This window comes from Rattus rattus, chromosome 4, assembly GCF_011064425.1.
Source record: "Rattus rattus isolate New Zealand chromosome 4, Rrattus_CSIRO_v1, whole genome shotgun sequence".
NCBI classification, from domain to species: domain Eukaryota; kingdom Metazoa; phylum Chordata; class Mammalia; order Rodentia; family Muridae; genus Rattus; species Rattus rattus.
This window is the reverse complement of record NC_046157.1, coordinates 162,082,360-162,108,937: the sequence shown is the minus strand read 5'-3', so window position 1 is coordinate 162,108,937 and position 26,578 is coordinate 162,082,360. Positions and strand designations below refer to the sequence as shown.

The 26,578-nt window shown below is 46.2% G+C and overlaps 1 protein-coding gene across 1 annotated transcript in view; it reads left to right on the top strand.

The window, feature by feature from the left end:
* The window catches only part of Iqca1 (IQ motif containing with AAA domain 1), a 111,372-nt gene that overhangs the window by 48,632 nt on the left and 36,162 nt on the right, over positions 1 to 26,578 (top strand). The window contains exons 8-12 of the mRNA XM_032899616.1: positions 1,245 to 1,385; positions 9,401 to 9,476; positions 17,953 to 18,059; positions 18,227 to 18,319; positions 23,201 to 23,268. Of these exons, the coding sequence (XP_032755507.1) occupies positions 1,245 to 1,385; positions 9,401 to 9,476; positions 17,953 to 18,059; positions 18,227 to 18,319; positions 23,201 to 23,268 (485 nt within the window). The remainder of the gene's footprint in view (positions 1 to 1,244; positions 1,386 to 9,400; positions 9,477 to 17,952; positions 18,060 to 18,226; positions 18,320 to 23,200; positions 23,269 to 26,578) is intronic.

The window sequence follows — 26,578 nt, the reverse complement described above, 5'->3', positions numbered from 1 at the left end:
ATTGGAGAGAGAGAAAATAAGGAGTGGACTTGATCAAAACACATTACATGCATGCACGAAATTCTCAATGAAAAATTGAAGTCAATGAAGTTGAAATATATGTACTCTTCTTTAACATAACAACGTACTTTCATCTTGGTTCGAAACCCAATGTCACACCTAATTAAATTCCTGATAAACAGTCCCACTAATAGTAGAAACACACAGGAATGGTTGTCACACCACCATTATTAGACACTGTACTATATGAACTGTGCACTCTCTGACAAGACAAAGGGCAAAGACACAGAAATCGGAACAGGCAAGGGATCTCTCACTGCAGATGTGTCCTATACAGAGAAGCAAAGAGAATGACTGAGGAACTGAATAAATGAGAGCTGAAACAGGAGCCTTACACCATTAGTGTGCAGAGCAGCGGATCTGTGTGTGCAAATGCTCGTAGAGAGAAAACACCACAGACCATCATACAGAATACTGAGTTTACTACTGGGATAGTAAACTCAGTGATGATGACAGTGTTCTGACAGTTACAGGATAGACCTCAGGGACAGGGAAGGGAGGGCTTGGATAGGAATGATCAGTGTCACTAACCCCAGCTCTGCCAAACATCATTCTAGACATGTGACTGATCAAAAAATCGTAACAATTATTTGTTGGAGCCTCAAAGAGGAGAGAGGATGAGAGTGACCACTCCATTCTTTGGTCAGAAAACATAACTGAGGATACCCAGCTCTCCCAGTATTAAACATTATTTAATAGGAGCCAATTGAGGTGGGCAAATGCTTGAAAAGCTCTAACTTCCATATGCATGCGCGCAGGTGTAACACACATATACACACATATACACAGAGTCCTACATACACACATACATATACACATATACACACACATACACACATACATACACACACACACACACACACACACACACACGCACACACACACACACACTCATAGTCCAGGTAGCAAACAAAACAGCCCTCGGGTTGGACTACCAGAGTACTGAGTATGACAGAGGTGCCATGTGTGCCGTGTGGCTGGCCAGCTGAGGGAAGCATGGCCTCTTGTAGTGTCAATGCAACCCCTGAAAAGTATGGCGATCTGAAGAGAAGTACCTGACCTCCATCCATCCTCCTCGGGGTAGTGGGAAGAGCGGAGCGGGTACGGAGCCCAGCAGGGTGGAGAAAGTCCTCCTCCTGACCAGGGCGTGTGAGGTGCTATGGTGGTTTTGGTCTTTTCCATAGGTTATCGAGGATATCATAGCCGCCCAAGAGGAGGAAGAAAAATCAAAAAAGAAAAAGAAGAAAGAAGAAAAGGAGAATAAGGGCAAAAAAGCCAAAAAGGAGAAGGAGAGGAAGAATGTCACGAAAGAGAAGGCTGCAAAGGTAAAGAGTGTGTAAGAATGTTTTCTTCTCTCTGTCTTCGCTCCACCCTCAGGCAGAGGCGTAAGCTCGAGTCCACTGAGGGGATGATCAGTAGCTACAGACTCCGTTGTATTTTATGTTGATCTTCACTCAGGCACAATCCACATTCCATAAATATCTACTAGGACAACCGTCAGTGCAAACAACTCAATCAGTTTATATAATTTACATAATTATGCCCCAAAATAAAGCATCCCAGTTTTCTTTCTTCAAGGCAAGCCAGTTAGCAGATCGAGGAGACACTGGATCCAGTGCTCTCTTGCGACTTCTGCAAGCACCATACACACATGGTGCACATATACACATGCAGGTAAAACACAAATGTGCATAAAACAAATAATAAAATGCATCCAAAATGGTTTTCAAACTGCAGACAGGTCAGGAGCGATGTTCCCTGGGGCCTCCAGGTTTCCTCCTTCCCTCGGTCAGTGTCCTGGGGTAGAAAAAACCGCCTACTGTGGAACATCTTCCCTTCTAAGATCTGAGATCTAAGATAGAGGTAGATGCTGTCTCAGAATGAGAATAATCATGGCTAGTGTCCTGGGTGGCATTGTGTGTCAGCTTGACACACGCTACAATCATCAGAGAGGAAGGAGCTTCCATTGAGGAAACACCTCCATGAGATCCAGCTGTAAGGCATTTTCTCAACTACTGATCAAGGGGGGAGGGGAGGGCCCAGCCCATTGTGAGCAGTGCCATCCCTGGGCTCCTGGGTTCTGTAAGAAAATACACTACACAAGCCATGGGAAGCAAGCCAGTAAGAAGCACCCTCCATGGCATCTGCATCAGCTCCTGCCTCCACATTCCAGCTTGGTTCCTGTCCTGACTTCCTCCAGTGATGGACTATGATCTGGGAGTGTAAGCCAGATAAACCCTTTCCTCCCCAACTTGCTTTTTGGTCATAGTATTTTGTTACAATAATAGAAACCATGGCTAAGACAGCCAGAAACTCTATTTTAAGATAAAAGTATGACAAGATCATCTGACAGCATAGTAACTTGAATATATATATATATATATACATATATATATATTCACATGTATTCAATATTTATATATACACATATAAAATATACATCATATGAAATTATGTTATATTATTTATATTTATATGTGTGTATATAATTTCAATATTTATATCGAATGTACATGTATATATAGCTCCGTGTGCCAGAGCTATTTTTGACCTTGCCATTGAGTATCACGGTCTGTCACCATCAGGGACTTGGAGTTGCTCGTGCTTGTCAGGGTTTGAGGCTTTTCTCACCCACACAAAACCAGCGGCCAAGCTGATAGAACCTGAAATGCAAAACCTAAAATGTAATGCGGTGACCCAGATCTGTCTCGGTTTTCTTTGACGGCTGCGCATTTAACCTTTGTCACAAGAATGCCCCTGGTTTTTGTTTCCGAATCCGCAGTGAGGAGACAACACTCCTGGTCACCCACAAGTGGTGGCAGGGTATGGGGTATGTGAGGGGATGGGGTGCAAATGAAGTTACGTCAACCAAGTAAGAACCGGAAGTAAGTGGCGTGCTGCACCTACCCAGCCGGTAGAACCCATAACCCCTTAGCCTCGAGGCACGGTGGACAGGAAGCTTTCGTGCAGGCAAACAGCAGAGAGCAATGATCAGTTGCTTCAGGAAAGAGCAATGAGGGCAGCCTTCTTCCTTCAAGGTTTAGGTTTTGCACAGTGCTGTGGGGGGGGTGACGTCACTTGTGGAATTCCCGCAGTGAGCTGGCTCTGCCTCGGGGCAGCAGGAGGATCCAAAGGGTGGTGTGACCGCCTTCAGGGTCACATCCGGCATCCATGAACACTGTGTACACCAAACAGGCCCCGAGTGGCATTTGAACAGCTCTGAAGAAACACAAGGGCCCACACACCTTACCTGGAAGCACCGGGCTCGTTGGGTGGCAAAAACAAGCTTGCTAAGTCATCCGTGATAACACGAGACAGGGGTCGTGCAAAGTGCAAGGGACAAGAAGTATGACCTCCCTGGCCTAGAGTGGAACTCAGATCCATGAGCCAACTCCTTTATCTATCTCCTCTAAAGGAGAAAAAAAAATAATATACATATATATGTGTGTGTGTGTGAGAGTGTGTGTGTGTGTGTGAGTGTGTGTGAATATGTGTGTGTGGGTGTGTGTGTGTGTGTGTGTGTAACTAAGACCCAGGTTCTCACCTCTCACCCACCTGACCCTTGCCTTCCCAGCTCGATGCTGAAGGAGCTGAGTGAATGACACTCATTTTCCCACAAGATCCTGGGGCTGGGCTTCTCCCTGTGCAGCCCAATCTCCAGTCACTTGGCTAAGCTGAGACCAGCAGGGTCGTGGCCAGAAAGTTTCCATATGACCCTATCCAAGTAAAATTCAGGGCAAGTAAATGCCCTCAGGATTAAGACGGCAGATTCAAACTTCCTGGAAGAAAGTCCTACAATACCCGTTGGAAGAAGTGATACCCCAAATGCTTTGAGGAACTTAGAAAGGAGTTCCTCAAAGAAGCTGAAGGCTCTTTGTCAAAGAAAGAAGTGCATTTCCAGGGGGAGGCAGAAGCTTCATGCTGCACTTTACCCTCCAATAAGAAGGCGGCTCGTGTAACTGTCAATTATGTCATTACTGCATGGAAAGCCAGACCCTATTATGTCATGGGAATGTCTCACTTTCTCTCTTTAAAATCACCAGGATTAGATGTTTCCCAAACCAGCCTCACAATGGTTTTTGCCCTTGAGAACTTGAACTTTGTTATAGAAATTAAAAACAGGCCTCCAGTTTTGCTTTTACGTTCCTGCCTCAAACACCTGTTGCATGCAGAACTACTCACTCACTGGTTTCAGACAGAGTGGGAAGCGTATGCGAGATGGTGTCCTTGCCATGAGGGTGCCTCAGCCCAGAGCAGCAACACCAAGCACGCCAAGTGTGCAAAGAAATGATTCCGATCCGAGGGAAAGGCCTCTCCAGCCAGAGCAGGGTCCCGGTGTCCAACCACCTCTGCCTGCCCTTAGGTCCAGGTCTGTGCAGAGTTCAGCTCCGGGGCCTTCCAAGGCTCTTCCTTTGAGCTTGCCTTTTTCCTCTGTGCCTGTTTGAGTGGATATCTCCCTGCCCTCTCCTACACACACCAGAAGCCTGTGCCCTCTGTTTCATACTAACATGGATGAACTTGTCACACAGAGCCCTCACCTTGGCAGCTCGGAGTTCCCACCCATGTTTCTTCTGCTATGTATGACTCTGCAGAGCCACTGCATACCTTCTCAGGAACCCTCTCCTCCTCCTCCTCCTCCTCCTCCTCCTCTTCCTCCTCCTCCTCTTCCTCCTCCTCCTCCCCTCCTCCTCCTCCTCCTCTTCCTCCTCCTCCTCTTCCTCCTCCTCCTCCTCTTCCTCCTCCTCCTCCTCCTCTTCCTCCTCCTCCTCCTCTTCCTCCTCCTCCTCCCTCTTCCTCCTCCTCCTCCTCCTCCCTCCTCTTCCTCCTCCTCCTCCCTCCTCCTCTTCCTCCTCCTCCCCCTCCTCCTCTCCCTCCTCCTTGTCCTTGTCCTCCTCCTCCCACTCCTCCTCCTTTTCCTCCCCCTCCTCCCCCTTCTCCTCCTTCTCCTCCTCCTCCTCCTCTTCTCCTTCTTCCCCCTCCTCCTCCTCCTGCTGCTCCTACTTCTGCTGCCCCTCCTGCTCCCTCCTCCTGCTCCTCCTCCTGCTCCTCCTCTTGCTCCCCCTCCTCCCATTTGATCCTTCTATTCCTCCTCTAGATCCTGCAGCTGATCCCACTCCTCCTCTTTCTTCCTCCTCCTCCTGCTCATTCTCTTCTTGGTACTCCTTCTACTCCTTCTCTTCGTCCTCTTCTCATCACCCATTGTTCTGTGGCCATTGGCAGTGTAATCACTATTGTAATTGCTTTGATTTGGTGTCCATAGCTCCTGGGTTTAGTGTGATGCTGTGGCAGGGTTCTCTGTCCTCTCTGAGAAGTTCAGGGACTGAGTCCCCACATGTAGGCTCCTCACTGAGACTCCCACAAATAAATCCAGAAGAGCTTTGCATGCCAACAGACTGCAGCTCAGAAATGCAAGAGCCTCAGGAAAGCCTGAGGGCACTCCAAAAGGTCACTGCTCCCTGGAAAACAATCAGAACACACATTGCATGCACCTGCAACACTGCAGCTTCCAACAGAAACCCCAAAAACCAAGGGGAAAAATTAAAGTGGGTAGAAGGAAGGAAGACCACCGATGCAGGGTCAATACTGGGAAATGGCTCTCGCACCAAAGGCAGTCTACAGAGTTCATGAAATCCCACTGGCATTCTGCACATGAACAGATAAAAATAATCATAAAACCCACACAGAAGACAAATAGACAAGGTATTCCTGAACATGTGTGTGAGTGTGTGTGTGTGTGCGTGAGTGTGTGTGTGAATATGTGTGTGAGTGTGTGTGAGAGTGTGTGTGAGTGTGTGTGGTGTGTGTGGTGTGTGAGTGTGTGTGTGTGTGTGTATGTATGAGTGTGTGTATTGTGGCGTGTGTGTGTGTGTGTTTTGTGTGAGTGTTTGTGTGCATGTGTGTGTGGTGTGTGTGAGTGTGTGTGGTGTGTGTGTGTGAGTGTGTGGTGTGTGTGGGTGTGTGTGTGTGTGTGTGTGTGGGTGTGTGTGTGTGTGTGTGTGTGTGTGTGTGTGTGTGTGACATGTGTGTGTGTGTGTGTGTGTGTGTGTGTGTGTGTGTGTGTGAGTGTGAGTGTGTGTGTGTGAGTGTGAGTGTGTGTGTGTGAGGTGTGTGTGTGTGTAGTGTGTGTATATAGTTGTATAGCTGAATGCATGACATTAGCCAATTTCAAACTATACCAGAGCACGGTACTGGCACAGGCAGGCATGCAGGGCAGTGGAACAGAGAAGAGGAACTGGAAATACACCCACGCAGCTACAGTCACCTAATATTTTACAAAGCAACTGAAAACACATACTGGAGGAAGGACAACCTCTTCAAATAGTGCTAAGAACACTGGATACCATGTGTAGCATGGCTTTTCGTCAAGAATACAAAAACTGAAAGCAACCAGCCAGGCATCATGGAGCAAGTCTTGAGGCAGAGGCAGGCAGATATCTGTGAGTTCAAGGCCAGCCTGGTCTACATAATAAGTTCAAGGCACCCAGAGTTACATAGTGATACCCTGTCTCAATAATAATAATAATAATAATAATAATAATAATAGTAGTAGTAGTAGTAGTAATAATAATAATAACAATAATAACAATAATTTTAAAAACAAGCAAACAAACAATACATGCAGTGAGGTTGTTGGGGGAAAGGAACCTTTTTCACACTGGGCATAAATTAGTGCAGCCACTGTAGATGTTAGTGCAGGTTCCTCAAAAATAAAACAATTTAGCTACACTACCACTAGGCGTGTATCTGGGACATCTTACTACAGGGGATCCCTGGACATCCATGTTTACCCTTCACAGCAGCCAAGATAAAAATCAGCCTAGGTGTCACATGAATAGGTGAAGAAAGCGTAGTCCGGACACACCATGGAATTTTACTTAGCCATAAATAGCATTAGTATGCCACAGGCAGGGAAGTGTGGATCACCACGTGAAGCAAAGTAAGCCAGACGTGAAAGGCTGTGTGCTCTCTCCGATGTGCAGAAATTCGAGCTTCAAGTGTATGAGGTGGGCTATTTGAATTAAGGAAGGGGCCAGTAAGAGGGGAAGCAGGAGCAAAAGAGGGTGACAGGGATGATTATAAGGAAAGAAAAATAACAGACACATGAGGGGAGGGGAAAGGACTCTGGTGACACTGATCACCTGTCACACTGCTGTTTGTCTTGTCTATGACACCTCCCTTGCAGATTCTTCTCTCTCACCTGGGTGTCTCCATACCCAAAGGTGGATCAGCGGCCAACTCCTAGCTAACCTGTGCCCCTGGTAGGTTTCTTAACCAGTGAGCTTTACTTTAATATGAGCCTCTCCAGTCAGATTAGCCGCCTCTCTGGCTCCGAGCCCCAGTTTGTCAGGGACTAAACTCTGTCTTGGCTCTAAGAGGCAAGTGGCTTCCTTTCTGGGACTTGCTTCTCTAGCCCCCAGGAGCACCCTGGGCATCTATGCAGAGAAGTCTGTACCTCTTGCTTCAGATGTCTCTCCTGGTGAGCAGGAACGTCCCAGCCCCTGCAGCCTAGCAAGAGCCTGTGGGAGAAGGGACCCATCTTTGCCAAGCAGAGCACAGGACTCCTCTAGGGTCAGGACTGAACTGGTGTCTAACAAGATAGTTTGAGCATTTCTTTTAAGTGGAGCCCTCTGAAATGTGACCCTTGTGTCTAGCTTCCCTCACTCTGTGCATCCTTGTAGCATGTGTTGGTGTATCATTTCTTCCCACAGGTAAAGGGCAACATAGCATTTATTCACCTGTGGACTGAGCATGCATGTTTAATATTATTCTTCCACCCAGTAAGTGTATGTGACAGGCAGAAATGCCAGCTCTGGGACCAAGGGACATGCCCGCTATTCACAGCTCTCTGTCTGCTGGGAAGTGGAGGACGCTCATGGGAAGAAGGACTCATGAGAGTGTGGACAAAATGCAGCCAGTGCTGGGGTATAAGCTGGAAGAGAGGAGACTGAGTCCAAAGTCATCAGAAAGCATGAGCAGCCATTAAGAGAGGACAGGAGAAAGGAGTGGGCGAGGAACGAGCTACTGTACCCCAACAGCATGCTCCTCCATGTGGCTGCAGCAATGTCAAGAGCAAGGAAGTGGCCTGGGGACTGGGGCTAAGAAGGCTGCTTGCACCATGCAACAGGCTGAGACTTGGTCCTATGGGGACAGAGCCAACAAGGAGCTTCAGGACAGATGCATGTTGCGATGCATCGGCTGAAGGAAGGCTTAATGTTGGTCATATCTGTGCCTGAGTTCCTTCTGGAGGACAGAGAGGGCGGCCCCAAGTCAGACAGTGTATAAGCAAGGGTCCAGTCAGATGACTGAGATAGGAAAACAGTAAGATCTCAGGAAGTGCAGGTGTCCAAATAGGTGTGGTTTGGTGGCCATTTGCCTATGAAAGTAAGGAGGGGAAACTGTGGGGATCAGAGGCACAAAGGTCATGTGGTCTCCAGGGAGCGTAGTTAGTGGTTAGTGCCACCACAGAGCCCAACACCAGAACCCAGAAAAAGAAGAGCTGTCAGTTGTCCAGTGTCTGGGGGCCTCACAGCATCCTCCATGAAGAGATTCTCATGACAAGCAGTCCCCTCCTAATGTTGGTGCTACGTGCGTGTAGGAAGCTTAAAGACTCTTCGTGGTCCCAGTGACCAGTAGCTTCCTTTGACTCTTTTTGACAGTAACAATAACCATAACATTTGTCACCATAAACTATTGCTATGATAGAAACAGAAACACCAGATGAGAGTCTGCAAGGCTGGTTCTTCCAATCAGAACAGAGGGGCTCAGAGCAGAGCTGCATACCTGGCAGATGGCTGTCTTCTGTCTCTACACACAGAATTGACAGAAGACGCCAAGGGCAACATGATTGGGCTCTCCAAAGTGGGGACTCATGATTGAGAGTTCTCCGGGTCCCAACTCCATAGAGGAAGGCAGTTTGTTCCCAAGTAGGAAGTGGCTGTGAGTGATTCCCAGGCTTAGGAAAGGGACAAATAAGAAACAGAAACAACACTGGTACACACAGAAGCCCAGGATGAAGAGAAGCTCAAAGCCTGGCTATGCAGACAGGATCTGAGCTGAGGGTGCAGCTTTCAGACAGCATTGAGCAAGTTCTCACAAGGCAGGACCCAAACCTGTGAACTGTAGGAAAGCTACTACGCAGAGACAGTGCCTGTCCTACTGACCATTCATGCTTCCGGTGCTTGTGTGGCACTCCCTGCTCAGATCACTAGCAAGGGATCATCTCTGGTGGACTGGGAAAGACCTCCAGTCCTGTCAGCTACGGCATGTGTGCCTTTTGCTGTCTGGTGTTAACGATAAATTACACCTGTAATTAACAAGAATCTTGTTCTGCTCTAAACAGGAAGAAGATGAGGAATGGAAGATGTCACCAAGTCTTTTCCTTCAATTGATGGAGGAAGGAAATAGCTTATACAAAGGTCAGCCCCAGAGAATGCATGGTACTCCAGGGGTCGCCCTGTCTGTTGAGTGCGCCCAGGTTCCAGTATGTGGACAGGTCTTCAAGTAGTAAAGCATGGTTTGAGCTGTGTTGTGTAAATCCAGCAAAAAAAAAAAAAAAACCAACCCTGTCCCTTTCCAGCCTCTTTATGGTTCCTAAAAGCATAGAATTGTTGTAGTAGCTACTGTCCTAGTTTAACAAAAACAACCTGGGAAAGAACAGGTTGATTCCAGTTTGTTGTCTGCCATGAGGGGAAGTCAGGGCAGCTACTCAAAGGCAGGAACCTGGAGGGAGGAACTGAAGTAGAGATCATGTAGACGCACTGCTTCCTGGCTTGCTCCTGATGGCTGCTTCTCGTAACAGCGCCGCCGGCCCAGGGCTGGCACAGCCCACAGTGAGCTGGGCCCTCCCGCATTAGTCATTAATCAAGAAATGTCTACATAGACTTAGTTACAGGTCAACCCGGGGGGAGCATTTTTAAAACTAAGACTCCCTCTTCCCAGATGACTCTAGTTTATGTTAAGCTGGTTAAAAAATAAATAAATAGCCAGCATAGTTAGTTTTTCGTTGTCAACTTGGCACAACCCAAAATCATCTGGGAGAGTCTCAAAGAATTGTCTAGATGAGGTCGGCCCATGAGCACGTCTGTGGGGGATTGTCTTGATTATGTTCATTGATGAGAGAAGAGCCATCCCACTGGCTTGAAGCCCTGGACTCTATGAGTAGAGAGGGCTTGCTGGGTGACAGCAAGGTAATACAGTTCCTCCCTGCTCTTGACTGTGGCTATGTCATGACTGTTCAGCTGAGCTCCTCCTTTGACTTCCCTACATTGATGGACTGTAGCCAATGAACCCTTCATTCCCCCAAGTTGGTTTTTTGGTCAGGGTATTTGTCACAGCAATAGAAATGAAACTGGGAAAATTGAGGAGAAACACACATGCACAGGCTGGAAATGTTCGAGAGCTTTCCCCTGTTTTGCACTCCTCAGCTGATCACGTTCTTACTTAGTGGCTTGAAGAAAGGAATTACATTAAGGAAATGAATTCCATATGTACAAATCTTAATCCTCTCAGACCAAGACCAGTCTCAGTTCTGACAATTACTTTGTCCACGGTTCAATTCCGTTAGTGTAGCTAGAACCTGGCAGGGTATGTGAGGGGATGGGCTCTGCCCTTTCAGAGTTCTTCATCATAATTTTCCAGGACTGTTATCCAATGCCTTAGCTTCACCATACCCTTAGGATAAGTCTTAACAGCAGATGATTGGCCAGTGACCCTGGTCCATACTACTGTTGTAGAAGTTTCTGAGCAATGTAATAATGATATACAGAAGAAATTTCTTTAAATGTCAGTCAATCATGGACCCTCCTTCTCAATCTGAGTTGGATCTGGAAAACAGTGGATCAGGTAGGTAGGTAGGTAGATGACAGATAGATAGATAGATAGATAGATAGATAGATAGATAGATAGATAGATAGATAGATAGATAGATGATAGATAGATGGATTGCTTAATGGATAAACAGATGATAGAGAGATATGGATGGATGGATGGATGGATGGATGGATGGATGGATGGATGGATGGATGGATAGACTAATGGATAGATTGATTGATTGATGAATAGATAGATGATAGAGATAGATAGATAGATAGATAGATAGATAGATAGATAGATAGATAGATAGATAGATAGATAGATAGATAGACAGACAGATTGCTTAATGGATAAACAGATGATAGAGAGATATGGATGGATGGATTGTTGGATGGATGGATGGATGGATGGATGGATGGATGGATGGACTAATGGATAGATTGATTGATTGATGAATAGATAGATGATAGAGATAGATAGATAGAGAGACAGATAGATCACTTAATGGATAAACAGATGATAGAAAGATATGAATGGATGGATGGATGGATGGATGGATGGATGGATGGACTGACTAATGGATAGATAGATTGATTGATTGATGAATAGATAGATAGAGATAGACAGATAGATAGATGATAGACAGACAGACAGATAGATATGTACATATTTAATGTTGATTCAAGGTGTTTTTCACCCAGTAAATTGAGTTACATCCTTAACAATTTTATTATAGTTACACTATAATATAGTTACACTAAAACATAATATTCACGATACTAAATATATTCTAGCAGGTACCCACTAACAGACCACTAGAAGCAGGGACTCTAAGGATTCAGAGACAATCATGATGCTCTTAGCATATGACACCTGAGTCCATTGAGGAGGAAGAAAGTCAAAGGGATCAAGTAACATTTATCCAGTGCCCAAAGCATGCAAAGACAAATGTTTTCTATGCCATGTCATGCACTCTTCATAGGAACCAGAAAATGAACACAGTCCATTGTCAGGAAGGACCATTGGGAAACCTGCTGTTTAAAATTTGAGGTTTCATCCAAACATTTACTCACAATGGAGCAGAACAGTTGCCATCAATAACATCCATCCACTAGCACACTTGCTCGGCCAACTCTGATTGTCTCCACCATATTGGATGTGAGCGATGCTGATGTAAAGACCCAAAACTGACATGAGTCATCAGCACACCTGCAGGGCTTCACGAGTGGCAGTGGCAGATGGGAGGGCCCAGGCTGGGCAGTTCTGTGACTGAGGATGGAGGCAGAGATGTGTCCTAAGCACAGTCAGGACCGTCAGCAAGCCGCTCTGTAAGCCCAGGCCTGACTGGGGTCCCACTGGTGTTCGGGTGTGTGTGTATACAAGAACGGTGGTTGGCAGGACATTGCATTGCCTGGTCTTGTCTTTTGGCCTTTACACCAACCTGTTTGTGCCGTGTGTTCATTGTCTCCCACCACCAGCCTTTGCGATGGTGTCCATACAGAGGAGCCAAGTAACGCCACATTCATTTTCTCCTGGGCCCTCTCCTGGGAGCCCTTCTTACCCTCACAACCATGCTAGGCCCTCCCTGGTCTCTGCTCACGGCCAGCCACACTCTTGCCTTCTCTACTCTACCTCAGTTTGGTGGCACCATCATCCAAGATATCCTGAGCAGGAAGGACTCGAGTGCAGGACCCAGTGCCCCTACTCGCCCTCAGAATTTGGAAGACCTGACTTCTCCCTTCCTTCCTCACAAAACTCTTGAGAGAAAGGGAAGGCAGAGGAAGGCATGTTGGGGAAGGAAGCCTCCCTCATAACACTAAGCACTCAGAAGCTCCAGCCTGAACATACTAAGGAGCACACTGTGCAGAACTGACAGAACTGAGACAGCACTCCCAAGGCCACATCTCATGCCCCGCTGACACCTCTCTTGCCCTAGCTCGCCCAGCACACTCCCACAGCAGCTGTGCCCCATGCTCCTCTTGTTCACAATGCTTTCCCTCAGGCCTTGTGTCAAGGCCTCACTAGGGGCCTCTGCAGAGTGGCAGCCTCCTCTCCACCTGCACCCCCACCTTGTCCCTTTGTACTCACCTCAGATGCCAAGCAATGGGTGTGTGACTTCCCATGGTGGGGCCCAAGTCCCACAGGGCAGGGCCTGTCACCTTCTTGCTCTGGAAGCAAGGCCCGGTCCGAGACTGATCACCTCAGCAGCACCACAATTAACACTGAATTTACTTTCCTCATGAGTGAGCAAGCACGGAAATGCTATCAAATGGTGTGACACAGATGGCACAAGAATTTCATTTTCACTGCCTTTTTTAACACCCTTGCAAGCAGTATGTGAACATTTCTTTTTGACAAAAAGCAAAACTGAATTGGGGGGAGGGCGGGGCAAGATTTGGTATTCCCATGGGAAGCCAGGTCTTGCAACCTGCAACATCCTGCCTTAACCACCAGGTCCCAATGGGCACAGTCTGTTTGCATGAAATCCAAGAAGCAGGGAGAAGCCTCAAGTGTGTGTTAGCTGCAAGCCTTGGTTGTCGTTTTCCAGGTCTTCAGTAGCTTAAATAGGGATCTCTTCATCTTAGAATCCCTTTCATTAAAACCAAAGGTTTGCCTTCTCAAATAATACATTAGCATTTTAATCACTAAAGATTAAGCCCCCCTCCAACCCACTTCACCACACCACCCTCCCCTCCCCTTCCATGTGAAAGGGCCCTGGCCTGCTTTTCACAGTCTTGGGATAAAAAGCTCTTTCTGGCTGTAGGAGAGCGAGGGCACCAAGTGCCCTCTGAGGGTCCCAAACAGCTTCCTGCATTTACAAATGCCCATGACATTCCTGAAGGGATTGAAAAGTGCCCTGTGCAGAAGTGTCATGAGAAAGCAACATTTCGATGGCAAACTCTGCCCACTGAGACCTTCTAGAGGGGAGATCAGAGGGCTCCTTGTGAGGGGCTGCATTATGAAGCAGTGTGTGACCATGTCACTGTGACTGTTACAGGAACACTCGAGCCGTGGCTCCCTCCCTGCTAAGTATTCCACACTCCTACTGTTACTGAAAGCCTTGTTCTCAGAGTCGGGGGAAGTCTCTCTAGCAACACTAAGTAAGACATGGGTCCCTGTAAATAGCAAGGCAGCTTTGCTCTCTGACGTCCTAATGTAACAGATAAACTGTGTGGTGGTTGAAAACTTTCCAAAGGCTGCACGCTGGAAACCTGTCAGGTAGTCCTCGTGAGCGAATGGCACTTTATAACACACTGAAGCTCTTTTTACTGTTGTAGGGGGAAGCATAAGATTTCATTTTAACACAGAGAAGGAAGCCAGTGGGCCAGGCATGACAATCAATCCTACCAACTTAGAAGGCTAAAATAGAGGCCTCTAGGTCAAGGCAAACTTGGACTACATGGCCAGAGCCTGTTTCAGAAAAGGGGGTGTCTGTAAGCCCTACATTTAGAATAATGTGTATTTCAGGAAATGCAACTTTTATTCTGTTGTAATTGTCTGGGAATCTCGCTGCCTCAGTCTGCTAACCTAGACCTGGTCCTGGAAGCTTCTAGTCTCTCTGTACAGTCTAATGTGGGCCTAGAATGTTTTCGGCCTCTGAGACGTGCTGCTGAACAAGCTCACCCTTTCTTGTTCTTTTGAACTCTGGCTGGCTGGCTCAACTCAGCTCTTCTGGCTCAAACTCCTCTCCCAGCTGACTGGATCAATCTGGCTTCTCTGTGTTTTTCCTCAATTGCTCTGCTCGACTTCAAACTCTTTCTGCCAGTCTGTTCTAATCTTCTGGCTCCTTCTCATTCTCTGACTCATTCCGTCTTCACCTGTGTCTGGCTTGTTCTCTCTTCAGTCTGTCTCTGTACAACTGTCCCCATCAAACTGCCTCCTTCTCCCTCTCTGTGCGGCTCTCCTCTCCCTCTCAACTGCACTGTGCTGCTCTCCGTAAACTCTACTGTATCCTGTACTGTGCTCTCTTCTTGTACTGTCTGTCTCTCCCTTAAGGAGCTTCCCTTTCCTCTATTGTCTCACAAGAGTTGTCTCACAAGTATCCTATTCTGTCAAACCTTTCTCTGATTTGTCAATTTATCTGCCACTCAATTAGACATCACTTTCGAACATGGCTGCTTCCTTCTACAAACTACCTTTACCTTCATTGTTTGGGATTAAAGAGGTCTACTAAAGGTGTATCTGTATTCCAGCCAGAGGGATTAAAGGTGTATGCTAAGGGCTGAGTCACACCACAACTAGAAACAGGGTTTTTCAGTGGATAACACAGTCTTAGGGTTCACGGTGTGATCAAATATCCTGCAACAATAAGAATATTTTTATTTACTCCCTGACACTTTCATATATGTATAAAATGTATTTTGATCATATAGACTCCCAGCTCCCCTCTCCCACTCTCCTTAAATCCCTCATTGTGTCCTCTCACCTTTATATTTCTCCTTTTTTATATATTCTACTGAGTCAATAGTGCTTCCCACGTGTACTTGGTATGGTAGCATCCACCAGAGCATGGGTGGCCACATCAGTAGTACCACAAAGGAGAACAACATCCCCAAGCAGCCATAAATGTCCAATAGATCCTTGGCTAGGGATCTATTAGCTTAGTGGGGCTTAGCAAGCCCCTTCCCCGTCTGTGTTGAAATGCTGACCAGCTTGATCTTATGCAGGTAAACACAGCTGCTGTGAACTCATGGGTGCAATGTCATGTCTTGTCCAGGAGCCAGAATTTCATAGCTCTCATCCCCATCTTCCTACTCTCACATTCTTTCCTCTCCTTTTTCCACAATGTTCCCTGAGCCCTGGTGAGAGTAATATAGTTGCCTGTTTAGCACTTAGCAGACACTTATTAGCACTTTGCCCATTAACAGCTGCCCGTTCCAGACAGACGCTTCTCTCGCCAGGGTTAAGGGTAGCCCTAATCTATGGGTATAGACATAATGCTTAAAAGGCACTTTGACAACATGTCCACTTCTCAAGACAACAGTAACGGGTTCCCACTAGGACCTATGACATCCATCGCCAGGGAAGTTTCAGCATGAATTTCTTTCTGTGTGTCAGTCCTCAAATCCAATCAGACAGTGGTTGGTTGTCCCCCAGTGTCAATGCCATTGGAACACCAGTGGACATATCTTGCCTTGCTGCTTGCAGGGTTCAACTCTATGTAAGACCATGTATGATGTTTCTTCCCCAGCAGCTGAATAGCACCTTCTGGCTTTGTGAAAGCTAGCCAGCAGGGAGCAATCCCCCTGGTGAGCCCCAGCTTTATCTATGTATGTTTTTAGTGATAGGCACTTACCCTATGGTTATTATGGGTAGCCAAAAGTAATGGTCATAGCCTGTGTTGCTTCCATGGAATCCATGGGGCTTCGTTGACCAACAACTTCTTATAGGAAACTACACCACACCTGACAGTGGCATTTTCATCTAGTAACATGTCTTCTGGTAGAAGCATTGTCTACCTATGCAAGGTACCCTTTTTTGCCAGGCTTGTCCCCTACCAGGCCAGATGGTGATACACCTTACACTTCAGCCTCAACTCTTTCCTCACTTTTATTTTTTCTTATCTTTATTAACTTGAGTATTTCTTATTTACATTTCGATTGTTATTCCCCTTCCCGATTTCCGGGCCAACATCCCCCTAAGCCTTCCCCTCCCCTTCTATATGGGCTTCCCCTCCCCATCCTCCCCCCATTACTGCCCTCTCCCCAACAATCACGTTCACAGGAGGTTCAGTCTTAGCAGGACCAAGGGCTCCCCCTTCCACTGGTGCTCTTACTAGGCTATTCATTGCTACCTATGAGGTCAGAGTCCAGGGTCAGTCTATGTATACTCTTTGGGTAGTGGCTTAGTCCCTGGAAGCTCTGGTTGGTTGGCATTGTTGTGCATATGGAGTCTCAAGCCCCTTCAAGCTCTTCCAGTCCTTTCTCTTCAGTTCAGTGGTTTGCTGCTGGCATTCACCCATGTATTTGCTGTATTCTGGGTGTTTCTCTCAGGAGAGATCTACATCCGGTTCCTGTCAGCCTGCACTTCTTTGCTTCATTCACCTTATCTAGTTTGGTGGCTGAATATGTATGGGCCACATGTGGGGCCTTTCCTCACTTTTAAACTAGCTTCCTTCCAGTGGTACCATTCATCCCCCCTTCCCACCCTAGCATCCATGCTGTGCTGTAAACCGAGTCACTGAGGCACCTTTCATACAGCTACCCTGTCTAGGGGAGGGCACATGGAAGAACTAGATCTATGGAAAAAATGCAACAGTTGGAAATATATATTTTTTCTGTTTCTTGTGAGTCCACATTCTACATTGTCAAGCACCCGTCTCTCCTCTGACATCACCTACAGGCTTACCCACATATCTTGGTGGTAAAGACTATGTTGTGGTAAGATGAGGACTCTGATAGCCACACCCACCTCTGCCCTCATTTTTCTCATGCAGGACATAGGGGAGGAGTGAGAACCGTTGCTGGTGCCAGAATCCATCCAGGCTCTGTTCCTGCCAACATCTTACTTGTGCATGGTGACATCCATTGCCTTCCCATAAATGACCACGTAGCCACAGGGTTGTCGCAGGCCTGACACACGTTTAGAAACTAGACTTTTGTGTTCATGTCTTCCTGACACTATTTCCTTCCAAGGGCTCTTGGTTCAGATCTCCCCAAAAATGGCACATCACAATTCCTAGTCTAGACAATTCCTCAATCGAGGCTCTGCACTCGGGAGAGTCTAGGTTGTATCAAGCTAACAAAGCCAACCCCAACCATGTCTTTACTTGATGTTTTTACATTCCATAGCTCTGTGTCTCTCTGTGTGTCTCCCCCTCTCCCTCTCACTCTCCTTCTCTCCCTCTCTCCCCCTCTCGATATCATATGGAAGGTCTATGAACCCCACCCACACTTTAGCCTCTTTATTCAAATTCCTGTTCTGGAAACAGGACAGATTGGTATGTGTCGAGATTAGAGTAACAGGAGTTGGAGAGACAGCTCAGTGGTTAAGAGATTAGAGTAACAGCCCTCATTAACCTAGATATTGAATGTAAATGTTTTTTCCATTTCTTTTTTTCTCTGTCCTTGTGGCTTACAGACATGTGGATGAATAAAGATGAATCTTGGAATTTCCCTCAGGACTATGACCCAGAATTGGTCAAGGAGGAAAAACGGAAGGAATTAGAGCTGGAGATAAGGGTTCAGGTATGCCTACACTTAACTCCCGTAAGGGGCAGGGGTGCCATTTGCTGCAATGACTACACTTTTTACAGTTTCCAAACCGATGAGCAAGCCAAGACTTTACCCTGAGAACACATGAGGCAATTCAAAGTACCGTGAGCACAGCATATTTCCTTTGCATTTTCTCCTAGGTGGACGAGCTGATGAGACAGGAATTGAAAAACCTTAAGCTGGCTGTGAACAGAGAGATAGAACCCCAACCCCGGCTAAAGAAAGGGAAAAAGGTATGTGTCAAACAAGCAGGGTCAGCCACAGAGGGCAGTGCCTGCTGGGCGGGCGGCTGGTTGCACTTAGGATGCCTGGAATCAAGTGGTGGTTTGAATTAAAATGCCCCTGCCCCCACCCCTTGCCTGGGCTCATAGATCTAAATGCTTGGTCATCAAGGAGTGGTACTACTTGGGAAGGACTGGGAGGTATGGACTTGTTGGAGGAAGTATGTCATTTGGGGCTGGGTTTTGAGGTTTGAGAAGTCCTAGCCAGGCCCAGTGGCTTTCTCTTCTCCTGCTGCCTGTGGATATTGACGTAGAACTCTCAGCTCCTTCTCTAGCACCGTGTCTGCTTGCATGCCATGATACAGGACTAAACCTCTGAGACTCTTAGCAAGCCCCAACTAGAGGCTTTCTTTTCTAAGTGTTGCCTTGGTCATGGTGTCTCTCACAGCAATAGAACGCTGACTAAGACGTCCAGCATCCCGCTTTTGCAGACTTTACTGTTCACCACCCAGTGCTCAAAGATAAGGCCTTTAAGTGGGATTAACCCTGCCATCTTTAGAGTGCATCCTCCTCAGGACCAACCCACTACAGATTCACGGCACCCAAGCCCTACAAGAATGAGTACTATCAGAGGGGCACAGCAAATGTTCCAATCCCTTCTCCCCCATCTGCTTCTGTACTGAACACCAGTAGCATCAAGTAGGGTTTGTGAATAGGTGAATGAGACTGGAAAAAGAAACTGGGCAGATCAACTCTTACATTGTCACAAATCCATCTCATGGTGGTTTGCAGCAACCAGTGGGACTGAAGGGTATACAACTTGCTCCTTTAGCCTCCTTTTTCCCCTTTGACGCCATACAGACAACATTGCAACTGGGCCAGAATGCCCAAAAGACAGTAAGTCCAAGATTCCTCCCTGACAGTGTTATCAAAGATACAAGAAACCTGTGGTTTGGAGATACCAAACCACCCAGCCTGAGACTCAGGAGCACGGTTGCACTGTGTTGAGTCTTGGCACATCAAGGGACACATAGTCTTAGGACACTTATATTGGTCCATTGTGTGCTGAACATATGACATGACTGAACATATGACATGACTGACTGAACATATGACATGACTGAACATATGACATGACTGACTGAACATATGACATGACTGAGCATATGGCATGACTGAACATATGACATGACTGAGCATATGACTGACTGAACATATGACATGACTGAACATATGACATGACTGAACATATGACATGACTGAACATATGACATGACTGAACATGTGCCATGACTCCAGTGTCAGGTTGTCTGTTGGAGCTCTGTTCTAAAGATACAACTCGCTGACCTGGTGCGGTCCTCTCTTCTTTACAGAGATACCTCTGGGTGTCCCTTTTCAACTCTTTGTGTGTCTTTATCTATAAAAAAGAGGGCGTGCTCATGACTAGACAGGAAAAGTAAGCTGATCCCATTGGGAGATGTATTTCAGAGGTAGCCGTTACCTCTCTCTTCCTAAGCAGCCAAGCCCAGGGCCATACCAGTCTCACTTCCCTCCTCCGATCCCATCTCATTTCCTGAGATCTAGCATCTAGAAGATGCCACCAAGTCACAACGAGAGCTAGAAGACTTCATTCCTTTTGGTGTAGCTAGAAGAGCTTGTACAGCTGGGTCCCAGTCCTGGTGACCTAAGGACAGACGTCAAGACAAGCTAAAGCTTAATTGGTAACAAAGAGTCTTACAGGGAGACTATTAGCCAGGGATGGGACCCAGAGAAGGACAACATATGACAGCTTCTGGCACTTGCTGGAGATGGTGACTTAGAACTTATCTAACATCCAGAGTGGTCCTTCCTGAACACAAGTCCGATTTGGACACTCTTCACTCCCACCCTCTCATGCTGTCTCTCTCTTTCGGGAACAGACAGTAGTCCTCCTGAGGGAGGTCTTTGGAAACTCCAGAGTGGATCTTGTTTCACTGAATATCATGGCACCCTGGGGCATGTCTTACTTGTGCTTCATAACTGGTGGATGCTGTAGTCACTGGGACACCATGTTAATATCTTTCTTCTACTTAAGGGCAATGAATGTAGGGAATGTATAGACATTAGTAACCCTCTCTGGCTCAGAGCAAACCTTTAATGCATTGTCTCAGTTAGGGTTTTGCTGCTGGTGAACAGACCTCATGAGCCAGGCAATTCTTATAAGGACAACATTTAATTGGGGCTGGCTTACAGGTTCAGAGGTTCAGTCCATTATTATCAAGGCGGGAGCATGGCAGCGTCCAGGCAGGCATGGTGCAGGAGGAGCTGAGAGTTCTACATCTTCATCTGAAGGCTGCTAGTGGAAAACTGACTTCCAGGCAGCTAGGACTAGGGTATTAAAACCCTCACCCACAGTGACACACCTACTCCAACAAGACCACACCTACTTGAATGGGTCCAAACCTTCTAATAGTGCTACTTTCTGGGCTGAGCATATACAAAGCATCACATATATATTATTATATGGATGGATTAATTGTTAAGTCTAGCTCCTGTGTGAATTGAGCCTTATAAACTTAGTGAGTACCTTGGAATGACACACTCTGGCCTCTAGAGAAAGTGGAAGCGAGAAAAGTTAGTAAAAAACAAAAAAAAAAACTAACAGAATTTATGAACCAAATGGATTTAACAGATATTTATAGAACATTCCATCCTAAAACAAAAGGATATACCTTTTTCTTGGCACCTCATGGAACCATCTCTAAAATTGACCATATAATCGGTCACAAAACAGGCCTCAACAGATACAGGAAGATAGAAATAATCCCATGCATCCTATCAGATCACCACGCACGAAGACTGGTCTTCAATAACAACAATAATGACAGAAAGCCCACATATACATGGAAGTTGAACAATGCTCTACTCAATGACAATTTGGTCAAGGAAGAAATAAAGAAAGAAATTAAAGTCTTCTTAGAATTTAATGAAAATCAAGATACAACATTCCCAAACTTATGGGACACAATGAAAGCAGTACTAAGCAGTGCTGGCGAGGATGTGGAGAAAAAGGAACACTCCTCCATTGTTGGTGGGATTGCAAACTGGTACAGTCACTCTGGAAATCAGTCTGGAGGTTCCTCGGAAAATTGGACATTCCACTACCTGAGGACCCAGCTATACCTCTCCTGGGCATATACCCAAAAGATGCTCCAACATACAACAAAGACACATACTCCACTATGTTCATAGCAGCCTTCTTTATAATAGCCAGAAGCTGGAAAGAACCCAGATGCCCTTCAAAAGAGGAATGGATTCAAAAAATGTGGAACATCTACACAATGGAGTACTACTCAGCTATCAAAAACAATGACTTCATGAAATTCATAGGCAAATGGATGGAACTGGAAAATATCATCCTGAGTGAGGTAAACCAATTACAGAAAAACACACTTGGTATGCACTCACGGATAAGTGGATATTAGCCAAAAAGCTTGAATTACCCAAGATGCAATCCACAGACCACAGGAAGCTCAAGAAGAAGGATGAACAAAATACAGATGCTCCCACTCCTTCTTAAAAGAGAAAAAAAAAACATCCATAGGAGGGGATATGGAAGCGAAGTTTAAAGCAGCAACTCAAGGAATGGCCATTCAGAACCTGCCCCACATGTGGCCCATATGTGTGTGTGTGTGTGTGTGTGTGTGTGTGTGTGTGTGTGTGTGTGTGTGTGTGTGTGTGTGTGACACAGCCACCAAAACTAGATAAGACTGATGAAGCTAAAAAGTGCATGCAGAAAGGGACCGGATATAGATCTCTCCTGAGAGATACATCCAGAGCACGTCCAATATAGAGGTCAATGCTAGCAGCAAACCACCAAACTGAGAATAGGACCCCCTTGTGGGGAATTAGAGGAAGGATTGAAAGAGTTGAAGGAGCTTGCAACCCCATAAAAACAACAATGTCAACCAACCAGGCTTCCAGGGACTAAACCACTATGGATAGATATGGACTGACCCAGGGCTCCAACTGCATATGTAGCAGAGAATAGCCTTGTTGGGGCACCAGTGGAAGGGGAAGCCCTTGGTCCTGCCAAGGTTGGACCCCCAGTGCAGGGGAATATGGGGGGCAATAAGGGGGATATATAGGGGGAGTGCCCGTATGGGGGTGGGGGGAGGGTATGGAGGCTTATGGACAGGAAACCGGGAAGGGGGATAACGTTTGAAATGTAAGTAAAGAAATACATCTAATAAAAATTTTAAAAATTTCAATTAGTTTAAAAATAAAAATAAGTTTCCAATAATAATAGAAGAAAGGAGTCTTTTAAGCTATTTTTTAATGAGCCCTCTAGCACCCTGAAACCAAGCCCAGATAAAGACACAACAATTAAGGAAAACTAGGCATTAACATTCCTGAGGAACAGAGGCACACACGTCTTCTAGGAAGCACTAGCAAGTGGAATTTGCCAGCACTTAGTGGATTTTGCTGCAGGGCCATGCAATGCAAGGACGTGCACAGAGAGGTCACTGTGCCCACCACACGGATGGAGTGGAACTGAAAGGCTTGGGTCACTCATTGTTACGACCACTGCCTTGGTCTTTTGAGTTGTTTCAAAGATGGGGAGAAAGAATCTAACAGAGTTCAATATTCCTTTGTGAGAAAAACTCACAAGTTAGGTATAGAAGGAATCTACCTCCATATAGCACAGACGTGTTTATCAGCACTATGTTATATTCATAAGAGGAGACAGACAGACAGACAGATGGGTGTATATGGAAGAGGACAGAGGGCCCTGTGCACAAATACACACAACTAATTTTTGTCAAAGATGCGAAAGCGATTCAAAAGAGAGAAGAAGCCTTCAGGACCCATCCGCTCGCTCATTTTCATGACATCCTTGCTTATTTCTTTCAGCAAAATAAAGGGAGAAAAGGCCGGAGAGGGAAACGGGGAAAGAAGGACAAAGACCTGACGGCTGACAGGTGACAGTGGGTTTGTTCAGGGGGAGGAGGGGTGATGAACGTGGGGAGCGGACAGCGGAGAAAATAAGAAATGCAGAGATGAACCCCAAATCCAGGAGCAGGCCAAGGCGAGACAGCCGCTCTCAGTCCTACCACGCCCCTCCTGGGCAGAGTGTGGGGAGCAGTGAGCACAGGAGGAAACCATATAGACCCTAGACTGGGAAAAAGTGTGCAGCAGGACCACCTGACTGGAGGGGAAACTGCCATCACACCTGAATTCCCATAACTTTTCAAAATTCTAATCTTTACATGGAAGTCACAGGTTAACAGTTATTAAAAATGGTTTAGGAAATAACATCAAGAAACTTCAGAACATGCAAGCTGAGTTCCTTCTGGATAAAGGGAGCCTCACCACACTCCCCCACCTCACCCTGCCCACTAACACACACACACACACACACACACACACACACACACACACACACACACACACTCCACACACACACACACCACATATACACATACACACACGCACGCACGTCACACACACATTCACACACACACACACACACACACACACACACACACACACACACACACACACACACACACACACACACACACACACACACACACACACACACACACACACACACACACACACCACCCCTGTACATTCCTTCCTGCTTGCTGCAGGAGCTCATACAGAGATGCGATGTGGCTGAGTCTCCAAAGGGATGTTTACGACCCTTGAGTTTCGTTAGCCCAACCTCAGATTAACACATGGACTAACATGTCAGTGTTTTGTAAACTTAGCACGTGTGCAAGCAGACAGCACAGAGTCGAGGAGTTCAGTTAACACCCTGCTGGTTGGAAGCCAGGCACCATTCTGAAGCACCCTTCTCTCACTGTGGGATTTGCTCACGGTAGACATGAGCAACATCTGTGGGGAAAGAAACCTACCTGAATTCTCTGTGAGTCCCTCTGCAGTCACCCCTGAGGCAGCCAGAGTACCCCATAACTGGTGCTCACTTGGAAGTAGGCCCCTTTGAGGTTACGTTGTTTGGCTAGCTGGTGCCTACGGGGGTCCTTGGGTACATGTCGAGACCCTAGTCCCTCATTCATGGACAGACAAACATCTGCCATTGTGTCGATGTCAAAACTGCCCAGGACAGAGATACATGGTCATTTTGAGAAGGCTTTGGCCAGGCAGACCCTAGAGCCACAGCTGTGTTTCAGAAGCTTTTATAGTGTGACTTCCTCCTTTGTTCTTGCCTTGACTCCAAAGTAGAGTAAAGTAATGAGAAGCTGAGAGCTAACACTGGGTCCTCCCATATGACTGTGAAAATACTGTGAAAAGTACTTGCCCACTTTCCTTTGTCTTTGAAGTTATCACCAACTACAACGGTACTGACCAGCATGGCCACAGGTGGACCATGACTGCTAGACACTGAAGGTGTTCTGGCTGGCTCCTTGCACTTGAATCTGTCATAAATGAGTCAGAAGCAATCTGTTCTAGTTTCCTTTCTGATACTGTGATTAAAAAGACACTCTGACTGAGAACAATTTAGGAGAAAAGAGGGCTGTTTTAGTTTAAACATAGCCCATCATTGAGGGAAATCAGAACAGGAACTTGAAAGTCAGCCTGCTTGCTATTCCACATAGCATTAAATCCAGCCAAGTCTAGGACCACCTGCCTAGGGAGTGGTGCCACCCACAGTGGGCTGGGCTCTCCTATATCAATTTATGATAAAGACAGTTCCCTACAGAAGTACCCACAAGTCACTCTGATCTAGATGACCCTTCAATTGAGATTCCCTTCTCAGATGACTTAAGCTGTGTCACATGGAGGGTTAAAGCTAACTAGAACAGCTAACAGCTGTCTGGTGAAAAGATCTGAGACCATGTTTTCTATTCATTTCAATGTCCAGAAATATAAATCCACTGGCATCCACTGTATCCCTTAAACTTTAATCCTAAAGACCAGCCTCTAGGATCCTGTAGCTCTGCAGTAATATTGTAGGACAATGTCTGTTTCTCTCATCAAACTGAGTAACCTTTCAACCAGTATTTGTTCATTACACTTTAAGGCCATTTTCAAATTGGAATTCTCTTTTACATATGAGAAGTTCATTCAACTATGGAAAGAAATCAGAATACAGGTTTGGGTTTGGAAATTCCTAATGTAGTTTTACATGTTAGAGAATCTTTTTTCAATTTCATGTTAATATTTGATATTAACACATATACACATATACATTAAGCATGTATTCCTGTGGAAATGCTGTACTTGGAACTTCTATGACATCATTTGGGTCCTGTCACTCCAACTGTCATAGCAGTCAAACCTTCCTCAGTTGTCAACAGAGGGTACGATATTTTAAATATAATCAGCAAATACAGAGCCCGTCAACTGAGGCCTGATGGAATTTGGCTTGAATTTAACGTAGCATTCTTGGACCTTTTAAAAATCATTTTAATTGTGCTCATTCAAACCACAGTATGGTGAGAAAGATTTTCCTATACAGTTACAACTTTTACTTCCAATAAATAAAAGGCAAGAGTAGGCTGGAAGGACAGAGAAAACGAAAGGATAAACTGTCCCGGAGGATCTAATTGAATGATATTCAAGCTTAACCTACTGCATTTCTGTGAGCCAAACCCCAGTTAATATCATGGGGAATTCACCCTTTAGGCAGAATACCGTGACCATCATTTTCAGCTGTTAGAAATTATCCGTGTCCTGGCTGTCTGCCCAAGCCCCTCTTTGAGAAATGTGTTGTTGTGGTGGTGGTTGTTGCTTAAACATGTATATACAACACAGAACTGCACCCTCCCAACACACACACACAGCTTTGAATAATTTGTCTCCATATAAGAACTGTGGCAAACACTCTTAGTCCCTGTACTCAGGAAGCAGAGGCAGGCAGAGCTTTGTGAGTTCAAGGTCAGCCTGGCCTCCATAGTGAATTCTGGGGCAGCCAAAGCCACATAATGAGACACTGTCTCAAACAAAACAAAAAAGAATTCTCTTCAGGAGGGGCGTGGTGGCACATGCCTCTAATCCAGCACTCAGGAGGGAGAGGCAGATGGACCTCTATGGGTTCCAGGCTAGGTTGATCTGCATGGTGAGTTCCAGACAACCAGGGATATAAAGAGACCTTTTAAAAAACGTCTTCAGGACTCGGAAGATGGCTTGGTCGGCCTATGAAGCAGTGAGCTCCAGGTTCAGTGAGAAACCATGCCTCAAGAAAACAAGATGGAAATAAATTGAGGAAGACAGCCAAAATCAACCTCTAGCGCGCCCGCGCGCACACACACACACACACAC